Source organism: Ambystoma mexicanum, chromosome 3p, assembly GCF_040938575.1.
Source record: "Ambystoma mexicanum isolate Mex_15411 chromosome 3p, UKY_AmexF1_1, whole genome shotgun sequence".
Lineage (NCBI taxonomy): Eukaryota > Metazoa > Chordata > Amphibia > Caudata > Ambystomatidae > Ambystoma > Ambystoma mexicanum.
In genome coordinates, this window is record NC_090925.1 from 888,412,779 (window position 1) to 888,438,596 (window position 25,818).

At 47.7% G+C, this 25,818-nt stretch overlaps 1 protein-coding gene across 1 annotated transcript in view; it reads right to left on the reverse strand.

Moving 5' to 3' along the window:
* SAMHD1 (SAM and HD domain containing deoxynucleoside triphosphate triphosphohydrolase 1) overlaps positions 1-25,818 on the reverse strand; it is a 697,568-nt gene that overhangs the window by 564,763 nt on the left and 106,987 nt on the right. Inside the window, exon 4 of the mRNA XM_069652117.1 lies at positions 19,831-19,991. Within this exon, the coding sequence (XP_069508218.1) occupies positions 19,831-19,991 (161 nt within the window). The remainder of the gene's footprint in view (positions 1-19,830; positions 19,992-25,818) is intronic.

Genomic DNA, 25,818 nt, shown 5'->3' on the forward strand with positions numbered 1-25,818 from the left:
ATCTAGGCCTCATACCTGGTGGTAGGCACTATACTATACATACAGGCTTTCAGCTACAAGTTAAGAAATAGACCAATCAACAATATTACACATAGTAATGATTATGATGTTCAAGTTCCAAGTGTACCAGACTGAGCGCGTCACAGGATTCCCATTACATTCCCAAGAAACAATTACACAGAATACATAGGCATATAACAGATGTGGCAACTGGACGTAGATCAGAAGTAAACAAATGTCTGACACACCCAGCGCTTCCTGTGACTCGAGATCTTCCGCAGTGGTGGCCGATTCACCCAATTTCTTTTTTTCAGCCTGCGTAGCATGCCCACCTCCTAGTTCGACACTCAAAGGATTTCGGTCACCTTGACCCCTTGAAAAACAGCTACTGCACACTCGGTGCGTGTCCTTCCAAGGACATTTTGTTTTGTACCTGGGGAAGAATGTAATGGCGTCTTCTCCATTGGGTAGCCAGAAAACAGGCTACCTTCTGCTATAATGTGTGGGTGAATTTGCAGTGTTTGTGCGTATATATAAATTTAGTCTTCCCCCACTCTCCCTAGTGGATCGCCTTTACGGCGTACTGCCCATTCAGCTTCCGGTGATGGTATGCAGCACCGCTCTCACGTCACAGTTGTTGCCCAGTGGGTATGTGCTTCCTCTCTGGACCTCCCCATTTAGCGTATAACCTCGATGGCGGAAAAAATAAAAACAATCTGTGGACATCAATGCATGAAGTATCATGGGTATCCGTAAACGCATGAATTGTGTTACAGTTATGCCCAGGTAGACATCCCTTTTTCAAATAAAAACAATATGCAAAAATAAAGGATTATGTATTTTTGCAATCTTTCCACTCGATAGTTTCCTATGGAAACCTCATTCTTGTTATTCCGTTTATATCCAGTCCTGAGTTTCTGGAGGGAAGTAAAGCCTTCAGATTCACTTACCTTTTGCTCATTGCTATGGGGAACCTGATCAGCGCATCAGACTATCAGTACTGGGAAACTAGATTTGTATACAGCTTCAGCTGTTTCAGAATTTTCTTCTTGGCAGAGGGCGATGTCGACCCAATGTCCCTCGGGGGCCTCCATCTTGGATGAAGTCATCGTTGACTACATACATCATGCGCAGCGCCCGTTGCCTTCAGTTGTGTTTTTACGCCACTCATATGCAGATTTACCACCCTTATTAAGTGCCTTTAATTGATCAGACTCTAAAAGAGCATACAGTTTACAGTCAGTAAATTCTACAGCGGCTAGGTTGGGAGGGTCGAGTAATACGCGGGAGGCACATCCAATCGAACGACCGTTACCAGGAGGAAAGTAACTTGTTCTTTGAATGGATTGTGTCCTCCCACATATTCCTTATCTTAGCCTCCCAAAGCAGCATTACATTTTTGGAGAAGGGTGTATGAATTTTTGAATTGTATTATTTGTCAAGGATAGAGCATAGAACTGCCTTCCCGAACCTTCCCTCATTGTTATAGGTATCTAAACAATAATGTTTTGTAAACTTATGAATTGTAGACCAGGTGGCTGCCTCACAGATCTCTTATCAGAACTCCCCTCTGAAGGGCAGACGAAGTTGCCATGTCCCTAGTGGAATGAGCCTTTAAGCCTTCTAAGGGAATAATTTCCAGCTAGCCTGTAACATTCTGAATAGCCAGCATTATCCATCTCGATACAGTTTGTTTGGTAATCGATAAAGCAATTATATATGTCATGTGTATCCAAGAAACAGAAACTTCGAGCTCTCTTAGGATCGAGCCTATGAAGTCTTTGCTCTTCCTTGCTAGGGTGAGGTGGTGGAGAGAAAGTCGGAAGCACCTTTTGTGCTAAATGTTAATCAGAAACAATTTTCGGTTCGATGGTTTGACGTTTAAAACAACCTTATTCTTATTTTTAAAAAAGATGGTAAACCGTGGTTTACAGGATAAGGCCTGCAACTCACTCTCCCTGCGGGCGGAAGTTGTGGCCAACAACGAAATAGTTTTGAGTATTAGTAATCTTAATGGACAGGAATGCAGCCGCTTGAAAGGAGCACACATTAGAAATGTTAAGACTAAATTAAAGTCCCAGGTTGGGACTTTAAAGGAGTTGGTGGAAACAGGTTAGCGAGTCCCTTTAGAAACTGAATTAAGGGTATGACGAAATACGATTCCTCCTCCGAGGTGCACTTTAATATGGAAAGCACTGCTAGATAACCTTCAATTGTTCCAATCTAGAGCCCCAGATTTGCCAATTCTAATAAAAAAATAACACCTTAGGTGTATCACATTCAAAAGGATCTACATCAATTTCCTTACACCAGCTACAGAACTTAACAGCAGCGGTATAACCACTTTGTTGCTGGCCTTCTAGCATAATCTCCATTACGTCATCCGGGAGGTCCAAATCCGTATATCTCAACCTTTCAGAAACCATGCGTGAAGATTGAGGGTCTTGACCTCTGGATGGAGAACCTAACCCTCCTCTCGCGAGAGAAGGTTCTCTCTTTGTGAAAGCCGTTTGAGGGCAGATGGACATGTCCAGAAGGTCTGGGTACCACGTCCTCATGGCCCAATCTGGGGCGTATTAGGATCATGGATTTCCCAAACTTTGTAAACCTCCTGATAACGTGAGGAATGACGAGGACTGGAGGAAACAAGTACAGGAGTGGAAACTCCCAGACTACTATGAATGCGTCTCCTAGAACTCCTATAGGGAGAAATTCCCTGGAGCAGTAGAGTTTGCACTTCCGGTTGGCACTGGTCACAAACAGATCGACTTTAGGGGTTCTCCAAAGGGTGAAGACCTCTTGAAGGACCTCCTGAGCTAGTTCCCAATCGTGGGAGATTGTGCTCTGCTTGCTCAGAGCATCTGCAGGCATGACGGCTGATAGGGAGATTCCTTCTTGAATTGCCTCTCTGCACATGGAGTGACCCTACACCCCTCTTGTTGAGGTAGTACATGGCCACTGTGTTGTCTGTCATTATCAGGATGTTCTTTCCCAGTACAGAGGGCAGAAAGACCACTAGTCTGATTGTCCTTAGCTCCAAAAGGTTGATGTGTAGTTTGGACTCCGATGGAGACCAACGACCGCAGATTGTCAAATCGTTGCCATGTGCTCCCCACCCCAGCGAGTGAGACGTCCGTTAGTATGGTTATCTCCGGGCAAGGTTGCCAAAAAAGTTCTCCCTTCTGTGGTGGGCCTGCAAGGACAACATTCTGGAGATCCTGTGCGAGGCTGCTCGGAACCTCAAGTAGATCTGTCATCCTGCTTGAGAATTAAGACCACTGTATCCTGAGAGCCCATTGACGAGATCTCATCCTCAGGTGAGCCTCTGGCACAAGAAAATGCAGGATGCCATGAGGCCAAGCAATCTCAAAAAGCTGAATGCTCGGAAGACGCTGGGCATTCTGGAATTTGGTTACTATCTGCAATATGTGTTGAGCCCTCACTTCGGGTGGCGAGGCTTTCCCCAGAGATGCATCCAGAACTGTTCCAATGAACTGGAGTCTTTGAGATGGCACCATGTGGGACTTCTTGTAATTGAGGGAGAATCCCAGTCTGTGAATGGAGTAGCAGGTTACACTGAGATGTTCCAAGGCTTGTTCAGGTGAACGGGCCCTGATCAACCTATCATCCAGGTAGGGATAGATGTGAATCCCTCCTCTCCCGAGAATGCTGCCACCACTGCCATCAACTTGGTGAAAACCCTCAGGCGGAGGCCTGCCCGAATGACAAAACTCGAAACTGATGAGAACCGCAAACGACGAACCTCAGGTACACCCTGTCCTTGTGATGGATTGGCACATGAAAGTAAGCATCCTGAAGGTCCAAGGATACCATTCAATCCTGGAGCTGGAGGGTCTGAAGGATCTGAGAAAGTGACCATCTTTAACTTTTTCCATCCTGAGGAACTTGTTCAAGTATCTCAAGTATGAGATCGGTCTCAGTCCTCCGTCGTTCTTGGGGATTAGGAAATGGGGAGAATACCATCCTTTGTACCTCTCCATCACAGGTTCTATAGCACCTTTCAGTATTTCCGGCAACAGGAATGGTTCTGGAACACTCAGCAAATGGCTACCAGGTGGATGATCCTGAGGTCTCTGTATGAAGAGGATGCAGTAACCTTGGGCTACTGTTTCCAGTATCCATGCATCCAAAGTAATACCTTGCCATTCTTTCAGATGCAGCGACAGTGCGACCTCAGAGGTTTTGAGGCGGCTGAAGCAGCGGCTGATGGTAAAGAGAACACTGCTTGGACAGGATTTGCACCTCTCCCTCGTCCTCCACGAGGGAATCTACTTTGACCCAACTGACCAACCTATCCTCTCGCTCTTCCAACTGAGGAGTAGTAGCGAAAGGACTTACCTCTCGAAGATGATCTGCTGGGGAGAAAAGGCTGTGGTTGCCTGATAACAGCACCTAGGGACTTGGCTGCTGCCTTTGAGGTCTGCAGCTTCAAGGCTTTCGTCAGTCTTATTACCAAATACGCGTGAGCCGTCAAAGGGCACGTTGAGGAGTCTAGATTGTACACCAGGTGCAAACCCTGACTTAACCACGCAAATCTGCGTATGACAGTGCTTGCCGCCATGGCCCTGCTGATGCTGTCAGCAGTGTCCAGACCTGATTGCAGAGACTCACACATGGCCTCCTTACCATTCCTTATCAGGTTCAAGAAGCTGTCCCTTTCCTCACCTTCAGGGATGTGATCAGCCGCCATCGCAATGCAGTCCCACAGGATGAATGTAAATTGTGCTAATGCACAGGTTGAGCTAGCAGATTTCAAGGCCATGCTACTTGCAGAAAATACTTTTTGCCCAGGTATCATCCCGTTTATCTTTCCTATCTGGAGGGATAGGAGGTTAAGCAGCTTGCTTAGAGGCGGATGGAGCTGCCTGAACCAATAAGCCTTCAGGTGTTGGATGGTTAGACAGGTAGCTTGGATAGCTACTGGATGGGCTGTATTTTCTGGTGAGAATTCCATTTACTGCAGGATTAGACTCTGGAATCTCCTAGTTCGTCATTACCTTTCTCTGTAGTGCTACATGAAAAGGCAGCATCAGGTCATTTTCTGGACCCTTGTCCAATATATCGATGAGATCATCCTGCTCAAATGGCGGAGTTGAAGTGCAACCTCAAAAAAATAAATCTATACCCTTAGTCATCAGACTTCTGTAGGCTGCATCAGCATGTTGAGCTTGATCCGTTTTCCTAAAATCTAATTCAGGAGAGGTGTCGACCGCACTAGCTGTTTGTAAAGAATCACGCAGTTCTCGGATCCTGGTTTCATCTGGGATAAAACAGTCAGGAACATTAGGGATATTGCCTTGTGAATTAAGAGCATCTAATTGAAGGCCAAAAGGTGCAGTCTCATCTGATGTTTCAAATCCCTCATAGAGGTTATAGACTTGAAAAGCTCCTTCTTTGGTAAGGACTTCTAGATATTTTCCCTTTCCATAGGTTGAGGTAAAGTCTGCGACACCTCGACTGCTGGCGTCTATGTTTTCGACTTGGATACTATTGACAACTTCGGCGTCAGAGGTCTCGATGCACGAGGCATCGATGGAATGGACGATTTAGTCTTCGATGTGTGCTTCGAGGGACTCGACCTGATGAAGTTTTAGACCACTTCTCGTTTCCTCGAGTACTCCGTGTCTCGAGGCGTTTGAGGCTTATGACCCAGGCACGAGGGCGTGCAGCTTTTTTGCCTTGGCTCTATGCTAGTCTTCGACTGGAGCATGGCCACTTCCTTTACGCTTCAAGGAGGGCGGGGCCTCAATCTCAAAGATTTTAAGCATTTGCTTAAAGAAATGTTGCCACTCATCCTTCGTCAAGGATTTAGTCGGGCAGGTTTCGCTTCTTTACTGAGAATAGTCTGAGAAAGAAGAAGAGGGTGATTTACGATGCCATTTCTTTGACTTTCTAGGGGATGAGGCGGAGTGCCTGGAGTGAGATAGTTTCTTCGATATATTTTTATGGGGAGTCTAATCTCGCAATTAATGGGAAGACCCAATTTTCGAAGGCGTGGAAGGGGATTTTGCAACAAACCTATGCGCCGACATCCTGGTGACGTACTTTAAGCACTTTTTGAAGCCAGTCTTTGTAGTAGTAGGAGTCGAAGACTAGGCCATTTCGAAACAGTTTTCTGAAGAAAACTGACGTGTGCTATAATTCTCAAAGCAATCGCATTCACGGAAAAATGGAACTGAAGCCAACGGTCGCTGTGCATGGTAGATGTACTAAACGATGAAGTCAACTGAGAGGGGGGCCCTCGAGGGACATTAGGTCAGTGTCAATGCACAGCGCTCTCCGTCGAGAAACCTTTACGAAGCAGCTGACGCTGGATACGAATATCATTCGATGAGAAATACGTGGGCGGACACAATCCATTTGAAATCTTTATTGTTTTTGCATCATTTTTGGTGTGCACATTCGCGTTTACCACGTATGGCTACTAAAGTTGAGTAGTGACCTAAAATGGCGGTTGCGAGACAGGCATGGTATCTACATAGACAAATGAATCAATCAGTTTGAAAACCTGATTCTCAATGGTCAGCATGGTGCAACGCCTAACTTGCCCTAACTCTAAGATGGAAATGTTCCCGAACGGAAAGAAAACTAAGCGAAGTGCAAGTCTGTCAGTCCAAAACAAAATACTATGTGTCAAAACATATGCTTGTCTTCACTTCTACAGAATAGGGTGAATGGGATTTGGTCAACTCAATAGTGTTCAAAATAAAGTTAATGTGACGATGGAGCATTTCTGCAGCTCCCTTCCCGGTATAGGACACTCGGGATTATACATTTCCACAAGTTATTTAAGCTTCTCCGGGTCTCCTTTCCATGAACCCACAAGCCCTTTAGATCATACAGCTCCTTGATTTCAATTGGGCTCTCCTGGTCGTGGCACAGTTGTCAGACCGCACGGACCGCCCATTACAGGTCGCGCAACCAGGTGCCTTGTCCTTAATAGGACTTCTTTTCTTCATACTGGGGTCTTTGCGGCCAACCTGGATCAATCTCCCGCCTGGTGGCCACCCTGATGCTTTTCCAATACACTTTGTCGTCACTTTTCTACCAGTTTGGGGGGTTTTGCACCCACTTCAGTTCTTGCACAGCTCCCCTTTTTAGGATCTCCCTTTCGCTCACTTTTCTTGTCCACGCACAGCTCCCCTCTTTGCAGACACTTTCTTTACACAGAGTCATTCAAGAACGTCGAATAATACATGCGACTACTCTGCATCCTCTTCATCCCAGTACCATAGTGGTGTTTCTAATAGAAAATCCTCTTCTTGGTCAAAGTACTAGAGTGATACTGGGGGAAAAGAAGAATGTGCGTCTTAATACAGCCTATGAAGGCTGAGGGGGGGGGGGGAGGAGGGAGGGTTGGATAGGTCACTCAAGGAAGGGGGATACCATGTCTTTGGTCTAGGAGTGTTCTGAGGATAGGAAATTGGTATTGGTTCTTGAGGTTAACATGGAAGGAAAAGATAGGTGCCCACAATAGTTTATAATATTAGCGGGTCAGATAAGTCTGGGTTATATTTAGAAAAAGGGGTTTTACATTCTCTTGTTTTCCTCCGAGTGTTCGTGTTCGACGGAAGATCTTGGGGTAGGGTAGGACATGCGTGATGATATCCTAGGACAGTAGAGGGAAGGTAGGAACGATCTGGATTAGGAAAAGGGGGATGCCAGATCGCATCCTCCGGCATCCAACTTCTGTTCTTCAAAGACCCTCCATCCCAGTAGTATTATAATTGTTATTTCGCAGCCTCACTCCAGAGGTCATAATATGGCAGTCTTACCCTTCTCTTAGTTACCTCAGGGAGAAGGGGTGTGGGGGGGGCGTGTCTTTAGCAGGTGAAATGTGAGAACTCCCTCAGATTTCTCACCTGTGTGTTAGGCAAGATTGTATGCAGTACCCTGACCTACTGGCAAAAGGAACGCAACCTTTGGTATAAGTCTGTACTACACAGGTTGGTAGCGTGATTGTGCAGCCAGGCTCATCTCGAGAGGGGTCAATGTGAGCTATAGGGGAGTTACAGAGATTCACAGTGACAAGTATTCAAATAAACTCTTACACACAAGGTTTCTTGATTAAACAATTATTAATTTGACAATCAGAGTAAGCCTTCTTCAGAAGGGAGCAATGTAATAGCAACACACAAATGCACTTCAAAATACACACTCTTAATATTTCTAAATCATAAAGTACCCTTTTGGGATGGCACACAGGCACTTCCTACACCCTCAGGTGCCTTTAGTAACTAGGACACTGGACATTAATATAGCACGGTTAGCATTTAGAATTAGACTTGAAAAGTTATTAGGACAAAACGAGATCTCACAAAAATTTCTTATAGCAGGTAAGTACTTTTGAACCCCCCCCTCACCCCTCAATGCAGTGTTAGTTAACCCCTTCCTGGAAGGAAGGCCAAACAGAATGCACAATGTTTTAGACGTGTTTGTAGAAAAGAAGAAATCAAAATAGGGCCACAAGCTGTTTAGGCTTGTGAGGTAAAGAAGCTGTTAGCAACTCTACAGAGCAACCAAGACAGGTCAGCAGAGAACAAATGCTGTTACACAACAAGAGATAAATAAGTTCTTAGACTTTACAGTACCTTTGGTTAGAAGAAAAGGGCTTTGGCTGTCTTTTGTTCCTGTGCAGCTCTGCAGATCCCGTGTTCCTAGGCCTCGGTCGTGGGGACAAAAGGGAGGACGTCTGGAGGACTCCTGCACTGCAACGGGACAGCCTGCGACAGAAAAGGACCAAATTCTATTCAGTGGCACTTTGCGATTTCAGCTCCTCGTGTCTAAGCAAATAGCAACACTGCAGACTCTTGGTTGTCGAGATGGGCTTTCCTTGCATCTGGGATGCAGCACTCTGGAGGTGGCTCAGGCTCGGTCAGTCCTGCTTCCTGGGAGTCTGGAGGATCTTCCTGGAACTCTTGGCCAGATGTAGGTCAAAGGATCGAATCAAAAGGACCGAAAACAAAAAGGGTCGAATTTTTTTAATTATTATTTATTTTTTTCAGGGCCCCCCCCCCCCCCGCTCCAACCCTGGTTTTTGGTGTAAAAACCGCTTTTTTTTCCTATAGAAACCCCCCAAAAAATATACATTTAAAAAGAAAATGCAACTTTTTTTTTTTTTTTTTGGTCCTATTGACTCAACCCTATTGCATTCAATCCTTTTGTTTTCGGTCCTTTGACCGGACACCCTCTTGGCCAACTTAAAAGCAACGCACACAAACTGGTGTTCCTCTCCCTGGCTATACGGTTCCAGCAGCAACTGCAGTGGAATTTGAACCAGCTACGAGAGGATGTCCATGTGGCTTACTTTGGAGTTGATTGGTCCCACCAACTCAAGGGGTCAAGGCGAATTCGGAGCTTCAGCAAAGCAGCAGGGCTTCACCGGACAAACCAACGGTCCAGGAGTTGCAGCAGGTGTCTCTTCCAAGTTCTTCAGATTTCTTCGTCCAGGGGTCAACTCTGCCTTCCAAGCCAAAAAGCCTCGCCTTATATGCAGGTTTCTCGCATTCATTCCAGCTAAACTGACAGTCACTCAGCCTGGTGGCTGTCCTTGCCGGACAGCCACCCAATCACCCAAGAGTGGATTCCTGCTAAGCACAGGGAGTTTAGGGCACCTGCCTCGCATTCTGCCCCTGCCAGACACCCTGGAGCTAGAGGTGGGCTTCACTCGTGAATCCTGCCGAAGGCAAAACGAACAAAGGGACCAAACCTGGTTTGGCAAGCAGAGTAAATCTCAAGAAGGACCTTTCCACAAAGAAATGGTGAAAAAAAGAAGACAGGCCATTTAGACAAAACTGGCACCCTTGGGTGCTTTACTGCAGCTGCAAACGCAGCCCGCGGTAAATGTACACCACGATAGTTAAAAGTAAACGATTGCCACCAGCCATTCATCGAGGAAAGGGTAACATAAAAATGTTACATGAGAAGCTAGACAAAGGGGATACTAAGTAACCCCTCCGGCACCCTATTGTAAGATAGTGTGTTCTGGGTCTAGAAAGTTACAATGCAAGAAAAGTCAATTTCACTTCACTGCTCTTGGAAACAGTAGTTTATCCAAGAGAAGGTATTTAAACCTTGGGGAAATCTGAAAGACTTCCCTGTGCCACTGCACTGAAGGCTCTGTGTGACAATTTAAATGATGATGCCTATGGAGTTTTGTCAGGCTCCACAACCAAAAGAAACAGAGTTTAAAATTACATTAAAATACATGAGAGAGTGGGAAAAAAGGGTCTCAATCTCTCCAGGTTAAAAAATGTAAGTCCTCAAAATCCAGCAAAGTTGCTGGGGGTCTCAAATATAGAGAGGAATCAGCCAGCACATTTCTGAGAATTCTCCCTAACACTGTGCAACAAGATTCTTTGCTTGTTCTTTGGCTGTATTGTTTTTTTGGCCTTCTTCCTGCCTTGCCAGGACAGAAAATCCCTTATAAAGGGCAAACACTTGCCCGGGAAAGCTGTTGCTTTTGTGGGCTAGTGTGCCTTTGTGTGTGTGTGGCCAAGGAAGGGGACGGGAACCGTCTAGTTCCAGTCCACTTCCTTGGTGCCAGAAAGTCTAGGTGTGGGGCAAATGTGAAACCAGTAGTTGTCCCCGATTCGAGAACTACTAGCTGGTACAGATCCTTCCTATTGGTGGGCGTGAACTGGCTTCCAACTCAGATTTTGGAGAAGACCGTTGCAGCCATTTCTTCAGATCATTATTGGAGCCAAGAATTCCCCAAAAGAGAGCAGCCTGCTGAAGATCCGGAGACTCCTTAAGTGGCCCAGCATCCCTTCCAAAAGCCAGCCTGGTGAAGCTCTCGTCCTCTGCCTGATCTCCAAAGACCCTGAGCAGTGCTTCAGCCCTTTCAACGCCTTCAGAAGTGTTCCTGGACTGCCCAGTAGACTGACCAGCTCTCTCATTGGCTCTCTCGCCATAAATCTTGCCTTTCTGCATTCAAGTCCAGAACTTGGTGGGCGCCAATTTGTGCCATTAGCCTTCTCCCCGAATTTCAGCTTTCCACCTTCACGGAAAGCTGTCCTGTAGCAGCTGCTGTGACCACGGCAGGAAGGAGGCCTGTCATTGCCCGTGTGCTCAGACCGTCGATGGAACTCTCCTTCCTCCAACCTGTAAAGTGTCCTGAAAGTTTCTGCATTGGTGGGTTCTGCGTTTCTTCTCTGAAAAGGATTGCATCTTGCTTTTCCATTCAACTGGAACAATCCTCTAAACCTGCAACTCCTGGGTACCTCCCACTGGAACGCCCACCATCAATTCCCCAGACGATGCATAAAGTCAACTGGGAAAGTCAGAGGGGGTAAGTAAACAGAGTGCCTACTCACCCCTGTTCTCAATAGGTTAACATCAGGAACAAGTCCCTTTGTCTCCTTATTACATTCCACTCACCTGTGTGGTCGTCTAACCGGGGTAGAGTATCCTTCCCCTGGGTTAGCCTTGGGTCTGGAAAGAAGGAAAACACTTACCTTGGTTAAAATTGTTATAGAACTAACCTGTGCCAAGGAGTAAGCCAACTTTACCGCACACAAGTCGGGGGGAGAACAGCCTTTGCTTTGACTTACATATTGTACCATGTTTAACCTTTGTTCAATATAAATGGGGTTAAAAAATAGAAAAATACAAAAAAAATAGTTATAGAACTTTAAACCATCAACAATGCAAGCCTACTGAACCCAAACTACAGAGAAGTTCTGGTGAGAAACATTGTGGTTCCAGTTACTTTTGGGCACACAGCCCCATTAATCTTATTGTTTGGACTTCTTAAGTTAGTGCATTGGTCTTGTGATCTGGGTCCCATCATTTACTGAATCTAAAAATACTTACCTACATTGTTGCTTAAATGATTTGATGTATAATTGAACCTATGATGAATTGTACATATTTGTATCAAAGTGGTGTGCGATAATACTGCCTGTTAGATTAATTTGCCAGTGTGTTCAGAAAGAAGGCCTATGATGAATAACTAATACCGGACTGTAAATTGAATTGTGTGCCATACTGTGTGAACTCATTGAGGGCTCATGCCCCCCTCCACACACGCACAGACTTTTCTGAGACAGACTCAACTGCTCTCCATCACTACCGTGATTGGATTTTGGCTAACCTCCGAGTCCCCTATTCACTATAACCTAAAATCTGCCCTTCAGGCCATATTCTAGAAATCCATCTTAACAGTAATACTCCCCACCAACCACTAGATGGCAGCGTATGCAAAGCATGGGAATCAAAGCAGATTCACAAGCTCCAGCAATATTAGAGATTAAAAAGGATTACAAAATTGACAAGTTATTTTCCGAAAGATGACCTTTATGGTACTAATGAGGGTAGGAAACAATCGAGATGCATACCAAATGATGACTCGCATGGGCAAACCAAACATGCAGATTTTAGTAGCAGCGAGAATGTCCATTGCACAAATGTAGAAGCAAGTCAGTGCTACTGTGTGTAATGTGTTGAGGATACAATGGGAAATATTAAAGATGGAAAAAGATTGCAAGTACAGACGACAACCCACAATTTTAAGCTATCTGCAGACCCTTTTGGAGCTTAGAGTGCTTCAATGTTAATTACTTATTTGTCTCTTATTTCACATGGATTATTTGGTTGGTGGAAAGGAAATCAATATGATACAATATGGCAGCTTTTGTACTTTTCTATAGCAATTTCAATAAAAAGATTTAAGAACTGGCCACCAGGGGGCGCACGGACGATGCCAGCCTCCGTGTGAGCTCCTAACCCACGGGCCCCAAAAGTGATTTGAGCCCCCACTTTGCCCCCCCCCCCCCGTGCCCAACAACGACAGCCTGAGCCACTGGAAGCGCCCCCCACCCCCCCCGAGCGAAAACCTGGCAGAAATCGGACCTTCGGTCCACGAGAAAAGTCCAGCGGAATCTGCCTCCCCCCCAACCTGTGGGGACACCAACGTGAGAGGAGGCCGTGGCACCTGACTCCGCCCCCGGCTCTCCTCGCGGGACGCGGGGGCTCCTGAGGAGAGAGCAGCGGACCGCCGACCGCTCCGGTGCACTTTGAGGGCCGGCCCCCCCCAGGCGTCCTAAGGCGGACTCCTCGAGCGGCTGACTCCGTATCGCAAGGGACCGGCCCTGCGAAGGGAAGAAGGAGCCTGCGGAGGCGAGTGTCCGCCCAGCCTGAAGAGCTTCGGAGCGCATCGCCCCGGTGGGGGCCCGCTCCGCCCCCCCCGGATTGGAACAACCGCGCGGGGGTGGCCGAGACGACCCTTCCCCCCGCATCTGCAGAGGATCTGAATCTGCCGCAGCCGAGGGAGGCCTGCCGTGAGCCTGACCCCCGTGACACCCCCCTCCTGGAACCCCCAGGGAGCCCCCTAAGCAGAGCGCAAGGGCCATCCAGAAGCGGCCCTAAATTTGTAACCGTGCCGTGGTCCCGGTGCATCCTATGCACTGGCTACAACGCGGGTTCCCGCGCTACGTGGCTCGTGGCCCACAAGGTCACACTCCCCGCCTAGCTGCAGGGGACCCGCACAGCAGTGGGAGAAGGGAAGAGAAAGTGGACGTCTCGGCCTCCATTGTCCTCGATGGGTCACGATCACACACCTACTGTGGACTCCGCTGCCGGAGGCCTCTCCCCACGCGGCAGCGAACTCGCCTACGCACGAAAGGGGAGGCGGAGGGTTGGGCCCCCACTCCTGGGGCGTGTGCCCTCCTCTGACAAGGCCCCAACTTACGAACTGAGCGGGACAAGGACAAGAGGCCCTGCAATTGGGAAACAGTGGAATACATGGAGGCGCTCACCCCCCCCATTGTATCCGCACCTCGAATCCTCGCCCTGAGACCTGGGCCCACATACCTCCACCGGTGCCCCGCTACAGGTCGATATCGACACCCAAGGCCCCCTGAAAAGACGCTGGATCCAATGAAGGACACAGACCAGTGCGGAGGGTAGAGCCCCTGGAGACAGGGCGTGTGCCTCCTCCCACTTCCACCAAAAGAACCTCCGCTACGAGGACTACCACCCCGGTGCTCTCCGACATTCCTTATGTGCCTTTCAACACACAAGGCCCGAGGGTACTGCCCCCGATCCCGGGGCGTGTGCCTCCTCGCAGGCTAGTGCTCCATGAACATACCAAGCAAGCTTGCCAAATACGCCTACGTCCCACTATCTCAGGCGCCCGACCATAGATCAACAATGTCAGTAGAAGCCATTGAAACGGGTGCAGCTGCCACTAAGGGAGATATTGCCGCCCTCCTAGCCGAAATTCGAAACATGGGCGCCAACCTCGGCGGCAAAATGGATAAAATTACCCAAAGGGTAGATAACATCGAGGAGAGACTAGAAGGGGTCGAGAACAACCAAGCCTCTATTGACACTCTAGAGGCCCAAATGGCGCTTAGAATACGAAACATAGAAAGGAAGGAGGACGAGATTCGCCTGAAGATAGACGGTTTAGAAAATAGGGAGAGAAGAAATAACCTACGGTTTTTCGGAATCCCGGAGAGAGAAGGGGAGACAGAAGAGGACCTCAAGCAGACTATACACGATATCGTCAAAATCCTGACCGCGGACGAGGACATTGATGAACTCAAGACCGAGAGAATCCACAGAGCCGGCGGCCCACCAGGCGGCCCGAGATCAGTCCTTGCCAGATTCCATAGATATCAGGACAGAACGAGGATACTAGCTAGGGCCAGGTCTGGAGGCACTCTTACCCTTGGAGGAGCCCAGATTACTATTTTTCAGTACCTTTCATCACTGACGCTGGCCTTGCGTCGCGTGTGCGGTCCTCTCACAAGATGGCTAAAAGAGCAAGGTACGAGGTATAGGTGGGGATACCCCTTCTCCCTCGCGTTTGAACATGGGAGCAGGAAGTTCCTACTCCGCTCTGAAGAAGAAATCCGAGAATGCATTGCCGACCTCCTCGGACTGGTCCCAGGGGAGGGAACTCATGAAACACCAGCGCAGGACAGAGCACGATGGGAACTTCAGGGCCCCGAGAAGGAAACGAGTAAAGGGTTCCAGAAAGTACAGGCGGCCCAATGACACACCCGAACACAACAAATGACATAGTGACTCCAAGCTCCAAATCCTGGCGAACCAAGCTTTCAAGGTCCTGGCGGGGGACCCGCTTACATCACGGATCACGGCACTCCTAGATCTACGGTTCCATCACACGACAGGTGAACTGCCTGTTCTGCAAAAGAGAACTGCCGAGGAAGGAAGACTCCCGAAACCGCATGTATCATAAAACATACTAGCTCAGTTAAAATTTCTGTTTGACACACCGTTGTTTGTTACACAATCTCATGAGAAGGTGGGCGGGGGCTCAAAAATGTTATTTTGATGCTATTAGTTGATGGGGTCGTACTGTTACGACCCTTACTGGTGGTCCAACAGTACACCGGTTGTTCATATCCAGTCCAACTCGGACGCCACCACGAACAGTCACAAACCCTCATCGTAGAACTAAAGATCAACGCGACAGATCAGAGGGTGAAGGGTATGAAGTTCAATACCTTACAGGGACGGGTGGGGGGAGGGAAACGGGGAATGGCACAGCCTCAGGCAAAGCCTCTGTTAAATAGAGGCAGCCACAATACTACTTCCAACATGGCAATTTCTTACAATGGGCTCCAAGACGCTGCGAAGGATTTCCACAGACGCACCAATGTCCCACAGACAATGAATCAAATGACACGCAGGGTACGCTTAAAATTGGCACGCTGAATGTTAAGGGTCTTAACTCCCCCACCAAAAGATCGCTGGTGACGAGAGAGTTCAGGAGGGCTGAATTGGACATACCTTTCGTACAGGAAACTCGATATAGCAAGGGAGAAGAGAGGAAGGTTCTCTATGCCAAGCTGGGGTCGGAATACTGGGGCTCTGGCCCGCTGAAGAAGGCAGGAGTTGGCATATTAATCAACAGAAAGATCCAATTTGAACTCTTGAAGTCATGGACGGACGTCAGTGGCAGAGCACTAGTCCTGGTGGGCAGGATACAGGGCACGGTTGTTACTCTTGTGGCAATATATGCAGCCAATACAGGACAAGACAGATTCCTACAGAGGATAATACCTAAAATCATGAGCGAAGCAGAAGGCGACGTAATTCTCGGAGGTGATCTGAACATGTGGATGGATCCGGAACAGGATAGACAATCAGGTCGCCACACTACACCCCCGCTCGCGGGTGCTAGACGCCCACTAGCCGCAGACATGATGGCCGCCTACAACCTCACCGATGCATGGATATATACCAACCCCAACCGAACTGGCTTTACCTTTTTCTCTGCGCCACATGCAACCTTTTCCAGAATAGACTATATATACCTAACCGCAGACCTCATCACAGCAATGACCAGTATAAACCCTGTCTCATGGTCAGATCATGACATGGTCACGGTCACCCTTGACCAAATGGCCCTGCCTCGAAGATGTTCCAAATGGTGCTGTAATGAAACCCTCTTTAAGGACCCCATCTTTCGGGAACAACTAGAGCAGGACATTACCCAATACTTTGAGATCAATAACACGGGTGAAACTTCCATGAACACAGTTTGGGAGGCAGGTAAGGCGACCTGGAGAGGGCTACTTATTAGAGAAGGAGCAGCCAAAAAAAAGAGAAAGACAACTGATAGAAAATAGGATCCGAAACAAAATCACTCAACTGGACCTCATGGCACAAACGGCAGATCAAGATAGACCACAAAAGATTAAAGAGGCCAACGATAAGAGAGGAATTAAGACAACTAGAGGCGGGAAGCATAGCGCGCAAGCTACAGCATCTGAAGCAGAAACACTATGAACATGGGGACAAAGCGGGCGCCCTGCTTGCCGCAAGACTGCGAGGCCAACGGCAAGAGAGGTGGGTGCCCACGATTCAAACAGAAGAGAACTCATGTGGACCACTCCTCCCCCCCAGTGTCCCTGAAGCTTTTGCCGACTTTTATGAAAAATTATATTCGGCGCGCGCCCCCTTGCACACGGAAGCGATAAATGAATATTTGGATCGGGTACCCTTGCCCACTCTCCCATCTGATACAGCACTTACATTAGAAGCCCCCATCACAGGAGAAGAAATTGAAGAAGCTATCAAAAGGCTTCCAACGCGGTAAGCCCCCGGAAACTATGGATACACGGCAGGGTTCTATAAAACTTTTAAAGATGCCCTTCTCCCATTCATGGTCGCCCTATTTAACAATATTCTAAATTCCGGCGTGGCACCCGACTCCTTCTCGGAAGCGCTGATAACAGTCATCCCCAAGGAGGGCAAGGACCCACAGCTGTGTACCTCCTACCGCCCAATATCTCTATTAAATATCGACGTCAAAATGTATACGAGAATCCTGGCTGCAAGACTGGAGTCACACATGCCTGCAATAATCCACAACGACCAAGTAGGTTTCATTTTAGGCAGACAAGGAGCGGACTCCACCCGGAAAACTCTTCACTTAATCCACGAGGCCCAAACTTCGCTGAGCAACCCAGCGCTACTCTCAATTGATGCCGAGAAGGCATTTGATAGAGTCGAATGGCACTTCCTCGAGGCCACATTGCAGAAGATAGGCCTAGGCCCCACACTCTGCCGAGGGATCAAAGCAATCTATAAGTCCCCAAGAGCATCGGTCTCGGTGAACGCCCAATTCTCCCGCTGGTTCCCCCTCAGCAGAGGTACGAGACAAGGTTGCCCCCTGTCGGCAATACTGTTCACGCTGTCCCTAGAACCTCTTGCCGTGATGCTGCGAGCTGACCCTGCAGTGGAAGGAATCCAGGTGAATGGTAAAGAATATAAGCTAGCCTTATACGCGGATGACATTCTGCTCCATCTGTCAAATCCAACGTCTTCCGTTCCGCGAGCGATTCAGCCGATAGGAGTACGGCGCACTTTCGGGATTTAAAATCAACAAATCCAAATCTACTCTTTTTCCACTCCATGAGCCATCGTCGGAACACCGAAGCGCCCTCGAGCATCTCGGGCTGATCATCGGAGGGCCGACACTGAGATACTTGGGAATTAACTTAACGCGACATCTCGACAGCCTTTACGAAGCCAACTTTTCCCACCTCCTCGAGGCCCTCAAGACCGATCAAGAAATGGAAACCGTTAACAATATCCTGGATGGGACGCTTGAACACAATCAAAATGGTGTCCCTCCCACGGTTTCTATACCCCTTTCAGGTCTTGCCTATCACAATTCCGGAACAATTCTTCAGGCAAGTCAGAAAGGCCATCCTAGACTTTTTGTGGCACGGAAGAAACCCAGAATCCCCTACGATGTCTTAATACTACCAAAAGAGCTAGGAGGGATGGGCCTGCCGGACATAGAACGCTATTATCAGGCCACACAGCTCAGAATTTTAGTCCCACATCTGCGAGATAAGAAGGACCTCCAATGGGTCCAGCTAGACAACAACGTTCTATACAATGTAACTCTGGCAGAGCGGAGAGCGGTTATGGGTCCCCAGATTGAAGTTAGAGGAAACTGCGCAACCACCCGATACTGGGCACGTTGTGTAACATATGGAGGAAGGGGAGAGCAATGTCGGGAGTCACCACGTGGCCTTCGGCACTGAGCCATCTTTGGTCCCCTGGAATCAGAGAGGAAATTCCGGAACATGCCAGGTACCAATCCTGGTTTGATGCCGGTCTCGAGAGGGTCGGTCAGCTCTGGAGAAAGGGGAAATTCATAACGATAACGGAACTGGAGGAGGCCCTCCAAATTCATCCGACACCAGTCTTCCTGTACCTACGTCTGAAAGGCGTCATATCCAGAAAGGAATGGAAAGATACCACGCAGAGAGAACTAACGCCCTTTGAGACGATCCTAGACACAAGTACTACCTATAAAGGCCTCATAGCGAGAATGTACAGAGCCTTAATTACCAAAGACGACGCACCAAACCATCGTCTCAAAGCAAGATGGGAACAAGACTTCGCCAGAGAGTTCGACCAGCAAGCCTGGGACAAAATATGTGAGACACCATCCAAAATATCAATCGCGGCCCAGTATAAATTGCATGCCATAAAATTATTACATAGATGGCAATACAATCCACAAAGACTGTCCAAAATGTTCCAGACCTCCAGCCCGAGATGCTGGCGACAATGTGGGATGAATGCCGATTACTGGCACATGTGGTGGGCCTGCCCCAAGGTCCGCATTTACTGGCAGGAGGTCCTGGGATGGATCAAACAGCTGGACGGCATAGATGGGGAAATGTCACCCCTCTTGATTCTATTTGGCCTCGAAGAAGAAGATGACGAAATGATAAGAGTAAAAGATCTGATATCCCCCCTCTTACTCGCGGCAAGAGCTGCCCTCGTGATAAAATGGAAAGCCCCTCGCTTACCTGATAAAAAGGATTGGATACAGATTGCTACAAATATTTACACTATGGAAAAAATAACGGCAATACTCCATGACAAAGCCGCGCGACAAGAGGAAGTCTGGTTCGATTTCACTGCGCAATACATCTCGTGTTCAACCATGGAAGATTCGACACAGCAAGGAAACTAGCTCCTAACCCACGATACCACTGACTGAAATACTATGATCCAGAATGTTAATGCCCCGAAGGAAGTGGACTTGAGAGATGGGGGTAGGGAGGGGGGAGGTGGGTGTTCCTTTTCTTTTCCCGTGTTTTCCCTTTCTGGTTTCCTTTCCTTTTGCTCCTTCCTGGAATAATGAACATTAATGTTGATAAATGTTGTTAAGGTGGACTTGAATATTATACTGAAGCAGCTTTCAATGCATAACATGTAACCACCTGTATGTTCACACTCCATGTTAAAATCAATAAAAGTCAAGTTTCAAAAAAAAAAAAAAAGATTTAAGAAGAAACAACATACCCAATGGAGTGTTCAAATCGGTTGTTTGATGCTCCAGGAAATACATAGTAACAGCCTCCCAGCTGTTTAATATATCGGAGACGTTGGAACTGAGGAGTGTCGATTATGCGAATAAGGAGTGGGTGCAGCTCAATATGCCCATGGATTGGGTCATTGAACACCTGAAACACAACAATACTGGACAATAATTATAAGGTAAAAAGCAAGTGAAAATGCTTAAAAACACCTAAAACAAAAAAGAAAACATTTCGAAGTGTGTAAGAAAGGGCTGTCTTTCATGTTCATGCATTATCCTCACTTCTACCAAACAATGGGCCTTAATAGATAAGTAGTGGGAACAGCAGAACCTATCAAGACATAGAAAACAAAAAACCGTGGCAGATTATTCAGTCATCACCAACTACAGAACAAGATCTCACCTTTAGCGGAACAGGTGTCCTAGCACAGCTTGTCTCACTGCCACCTCTGCCCTATTTTGTCTGAAACCAAGCAGCAGTGCATGGTGAATGTTAGGACTGATTTTCTATACTATGGCCTGGTGGACAGATGTATAGAAGGCCAACCTATGTTGTGACAGGAACAACTCTGGGGGAGCTGTAGCCAAAACAGTTCGGGTAGCAGTGGCAGGCGGTCTAGGCTAAGTTCTTGAATACTCCGCGATTACCACTAGATGTCGGACTATAGGCACAGCATGTGATTCTAAGCAGATTCACAAGCATGAGAAACAGATTCATTTATACATTCACTTATTAAATGGCATAATATTCAATACAAACTCCTGCAAAGGAAAGGTAAGATTAGTATTATGCACTCAAGGTCCACAGAGACTTATCCCCAACTTAATTGTCCAGCCCTAAGTTGTATGGGGCCTTTTGCCCAATATTTCAGGAAAATGTTCCACAGACTCTTTGAAGAAGGAACAAGTAGGGTCTCTGGGGTCCAGTGAAGATTTTTTATGGTTAGAGTACAAGTGGCAAAGACAAACGTGTTAGAATAAAGGTTTATTATAAGCCCATGGACTTCTAAGAGTATAGGGGTAGGTAAGTAGCTCTGTAACTTACCCCCATATTCTGATTCTTCCCCAGAGTTGGCAGGACAAAGGAAGAGGATCCAACGTTGCTTTTCCCGCCGAAATTCACAGTTCATCAATTCGCAGGCGTTGCAGGTTCAACCTGATCTCCGGTTGGTGGCTTTCACTGTTGCAAGGAATCTCGATTGAAGAATGCAGCAAAACTCGATGCAAGACCCCTCTAGGGACTGGACTCGGATCAGGTAAGCAATTTTGGACAGTGGTCACTTCAGCACGGTGACGCAAAGGGACTCAACTGTTGCGGTTGGACTTTCCCTCCTTTCTCTGGTCCTCCTGCGGCTGAATAATCCCGACCAAACAGGATTCTTATTAGATAGGAAAACTGGGGAGAACATCAGTAGGGCGCTGAATCTGATAGAATGGGCCGCTCAGAATAATGAGAAACTGGCCCTTCTTGCCCTGGACGCTACAAAACCGTTTGACAGGGTAGATTGGTCTTTTATGCACCTGACTCTGGAGGCATTCGATTTTGGTCCCCAGTTCAGGAGAGCGATAGCCGCCAACTATTACGCCCCGAGTACCTCACTCCAGGTTAACAGGGAGCGCTCACCTCCGATCCCCCTCACATGCAGGACACGTCAGGAATGCCCGCTTTCACCCCTCCTTTTCGCACTCATTATGGAGCCAATGGCAGACACATACGGAGGAATGAGGCAATTCAGGACCCGGTGATACAAGACTCTCCCAATAATATTTCACTATATGCCGATGATGTGCTCTTATGTTAATGTTAAAGGATATTTGTACCGCGCACTATCACCACCAGAGTGGTCCCCTGGCGCTCTGGCGGCTCTGAAAGAGGGGTTGGGGGGGGGGGGGGGGGAAGAGTTTGAGTTAGTGGGAGGAAGCAGGAAAAGTGCAGGAGAGCAGTGATGTGCTGTTGGCGGCCTCAGGTCCGTTGGCTGGGCCTGGGGTGTTTGCGGCCGGTAGTCGTTGTATACTGTTGTGCGGGCCTATGTCTTTTTTGTTTTGTTGCTGCAGTTTAGTGAAGTGAAGTTTGTGCGGTTTGTTGTGCTGTAGGTTTTGGAATGGATGGTTTGGAATGTGAGAGGTGTATGCAGAGCGGAAATTGTTAGGAGTTGGTTAGTTGGCTTCTCTATCCTGAATTGAGGCGCTGGGCTTGTGTAGTCTCCCCTGATGCGCCTGTCCTGATCTGGGTCCCTCTGACATTCAAGGTTCCTTACTCCTCTGGTCCTGTCGCCAGTGCACCTGCTAATGTCAACAAGTCAGGTTGTGTACCGAATGCCAATATCTCGACAATTCCACAACACTGTGGTACCTGGTGGTAACTAAGGAGCCGGTGGAGTAATTGGCTCGGTCTCCGTGCGTGTCGTCTGAGTTTGTCTATCTGTGTCACCCGTCCCGGTGTCGTGGGCGCTTCCCTGTAATTTCTGGGGCTGTCTGTATTTTTTCCAGTTTGGTTGTCCTATTCTCTGCTTCGGTTTTTAGTTTGAATCAGTGGTGTTGAAGAGCCAGGTTTTTAGTGATTTCCTGAATTTCAGGTGATCTTCGGTGTTTTATTTCTTTTGGGATGTTGTTCCAAGTTTTTGCGGCTAAGTGGTAGAAGGAGGTGCCTCCAAGTTTTTTCTTAAGGTTATGGTTTGATTTCCAGGTGGACTTCGTTGCTTGATCGGAGGGGTCTTGTTGGTTTGTAGATTGTTATTTTCTTTTGTAAGAATTCTGCGCCTTGTCCACTGATTGCCCTGTGCGTAATGGACATTGTTTTGAAGGAAATGCGATGTTTGACTGGGAGCCAGTGTAGTGTTTTTAGGGCTGGGGTAATGTGGTCTCTTCTGGATAGTGTGAGGACTAGTCTTGCTGCTGCATTTTGGATCCGTGCAGTTTCTTCAGGAGGTGTTCTGGTAGTCCGAGGTAGAGGCTGTTTGCATAGTCAATTATTGACATTAATTATCCTTCACCATCATCATCCCCGCTTTACAGGTGGCATTGTGGGAACTCGGAACGTTTGGTCAAGTAGCGGGGTTGGATATCAATTTTGGGAAATCAGCGGCACTGGGCGTCAGCCTCACTACACGTGAGTCGAGTGCCATCCGTGGCATCTGCCTGATCCGCCAGGACACGACTGCTATAGCGTATCTAGGGGTGCACATAACGACCGCTTCGAAAGATCTGTATGGGGCCAACTTTCCCCCCCTGGTTAAAACACTAGAACAGGATCTGGAACGATGGGCGGGTCAAGACATCTCGCTGATGGGTCGGATAACTGCCTTAAAGATTAACCTACTCCCCTGCTTGCTATACTGTTTTGCCTGCTGTCATCGACGAAACGTACTCTGAAGGTTTCGGTATCCTCAATTTTGCTCCACGTATCCCATCAGGAGCATTTGGGAGCTGGAAAGAAGGAAGCCTGCTTACATTGGGCCAGTTATTCGAGGAGGGTCAGCCACGCACATTTGAGCAATGTAAAAAAGAATTTAAGCTCTTGGAGAAGGAAAGGTTCTCTTATGCCCAAATCCACCATTGGATTACACATCCCGATATAAAAACGAGTGCCACACGACCCCTGAGCCCCCTTGAACTTAATATGGGGAGGACAAGGGAGGGCCGGGGGGGGGGGTCTCGAAAATATACAGATTGAGGCGAGAAGACCTCTTATCTCCACGTCACCCGGAATATATGGCTCGCTGGGAGGCAGAGAGGCAGACTTAGTTTCACAATTAGACGATGTATCCTGGTTGGAAATAAGGGCTGGAGCTCGCGCCTCATCTAAATGTGTGACAAACAATGAGTGTGCCTTGAAATTGCTATTACGGTGGTACTATCCACTGGTACAGATTCATCACTTACAAGCCTTGTCGTCCCCCCCCCACCCTACCTGTCGGTGAAAGAAGTGCTGAGCCCAGGGTTCGTATTTCCATATGTGGTGGGAGTGTCCCCAGATACACACCTTTTGGAGAACATAGTGCAACTGATTAACGATATTACGTGTAGCCGCCTACCGCTGTGCCCGAAAACTATTCTGTTGGGTGCTCCATGCGACAAGAAATACCCAAAGTCGGGGGTCCGAGCAAAGTTAATAACCCACCTGTTGCTGCCAGCACGCATCACCATGGCCCGGTGCTGGAAAACGGTGGAGGGACATTTTAGTGGCCGAGAGAATATCGGCCGCAAAGGAGGGAAGGTTCCTTTACTTCCAGACAGTGTGGTCACCATTACTCGAATTCGATCAAAAATTCTCGGCCCTGACCTTTAAGCCACGTCTGGTGAGACTTTATTTGGGTCAAAACGAAGACAATGGAAGGTGATGGAATGGTGGATGACGTGGAACACTGAATGCCAGAGGGGAGAGGGAGGGGGACATTAGACAGGCTTGAAGATTAGATATCGCTAAAGCGACTGATTTGTTTTCCATGCAATGTTGATGCTCCACTTGTAAACATAATAATAAAAATAAGTTAAAAAATCAATAAAAAAAGAAAATAACCTCAAAGGAAGAAGGGGGGGCGGGCGGGTCCAAGAGAATGGAAAAGGAAAAAAAAGAAACAGGCGCCATCAAGGTATAGAGTACCAGCATTCATTACCCTACCCCCTCCCTCCCTCCCTCATGTTCCCACCCTAACCCCAATATAAAGATCAACGATAAAGTCGGTCTCAGTCGCTGTAGGATTATGTGATCTTTGGGTCATTCTGGCTTCGGCTGGGTGAGAGGCCACGGATAACAGTGGTGTGAATTGTGCGTATTCTCCTGGAAATGTCTGTACATCAAGCTTTGAAATCAAGGGGGTTTATCATCTGGCGAGGAGAACAGGTAATGCACCAATGCGCTCAACAGATATATCTACTGAGCTTTCTCCATCTTTTCAAATCTTTGCACCATGTCTCTATTCTCGGCTTTCTTCGGATTTGCAAGTCATGGCAATCCTCTTGGCTAGTATCCAATCCAGGTCAATCTTTCTCTTCATTGCTCGGCCTTTCCCTGGGTACTTTTACAGCCCCAAGAGGCAGGCTTCCGCTGATCACTCCTGGACTTTTATCCCTTTATCATGCAGGCGCTGTTCAATTCCCCGCCAGAATTTCTGGATTGTTGGGCAGGACCAGAACATATGTCCTACGTCAGCATTTGTTCCTCCGCATCATGGACAGCCCCTTGTCCCCGCTCCTGGGAATGAGATATTTCGAGGCGTCATGTACGCCCTGTGTAATATGTACAATTGTATCTGTTTCAGCCTGGCATTTCTGGCGACCTTGTTTGGGTATAGCATCACTTTCGCCCATTCTCCTTTAGTGATCTCACTACCTATTTCCGCTTCCCAGGGGCTTTCCCTCTATGTAGATCTTTGGGGATCGTTTCCAAGAGTACATGGTATATCCTTGAGATCATGTGTCCTCCTTCGGTCACGTCATACATTAACGCTAATATTGGGGATTCAGCTTCCGGGTCTGGGGAGGTCGGCCACCTGTTCTAGAGGTTCCTGGTCAGTCTGTTATATGTTATGTATTGGCCCTTGTGTTTCTACTAATTCCTGGAATTCTAGTGGTTTTCCTGTTGGGCATAGGTCTCCCACCGTGATTATCCCTCTCTTTTCCCAGTATTTCCTGCTTTGTGTCAGATGTTCTCCGTTAGTTCCATGTAGAGCCACTAGTGGGATCTGCAGGGAGGAAGGTTCTTCTAATTTCAATATTTTCTTGGTCCTCAACCATATCGGTCTGCCTAGTTGCAGAAGCAGAGGAAGGTCTCGGACTCTGGTTTTTCTGAGCCATAGCACTTTTTAAAAAGGTAGGGGGCTAACTTGGAACTCATCAGGATATGGTCTATTGTTTCTGTGTCCGCTAGCCAGCCTGCAACATGCTGAAGCTTTCCAGCTAGATAATAGTGTTCAAAATGCAGAAGGCGTACCCCACCCTCTGTGTAATCCTGGTCTGTACCTCCATTGCTA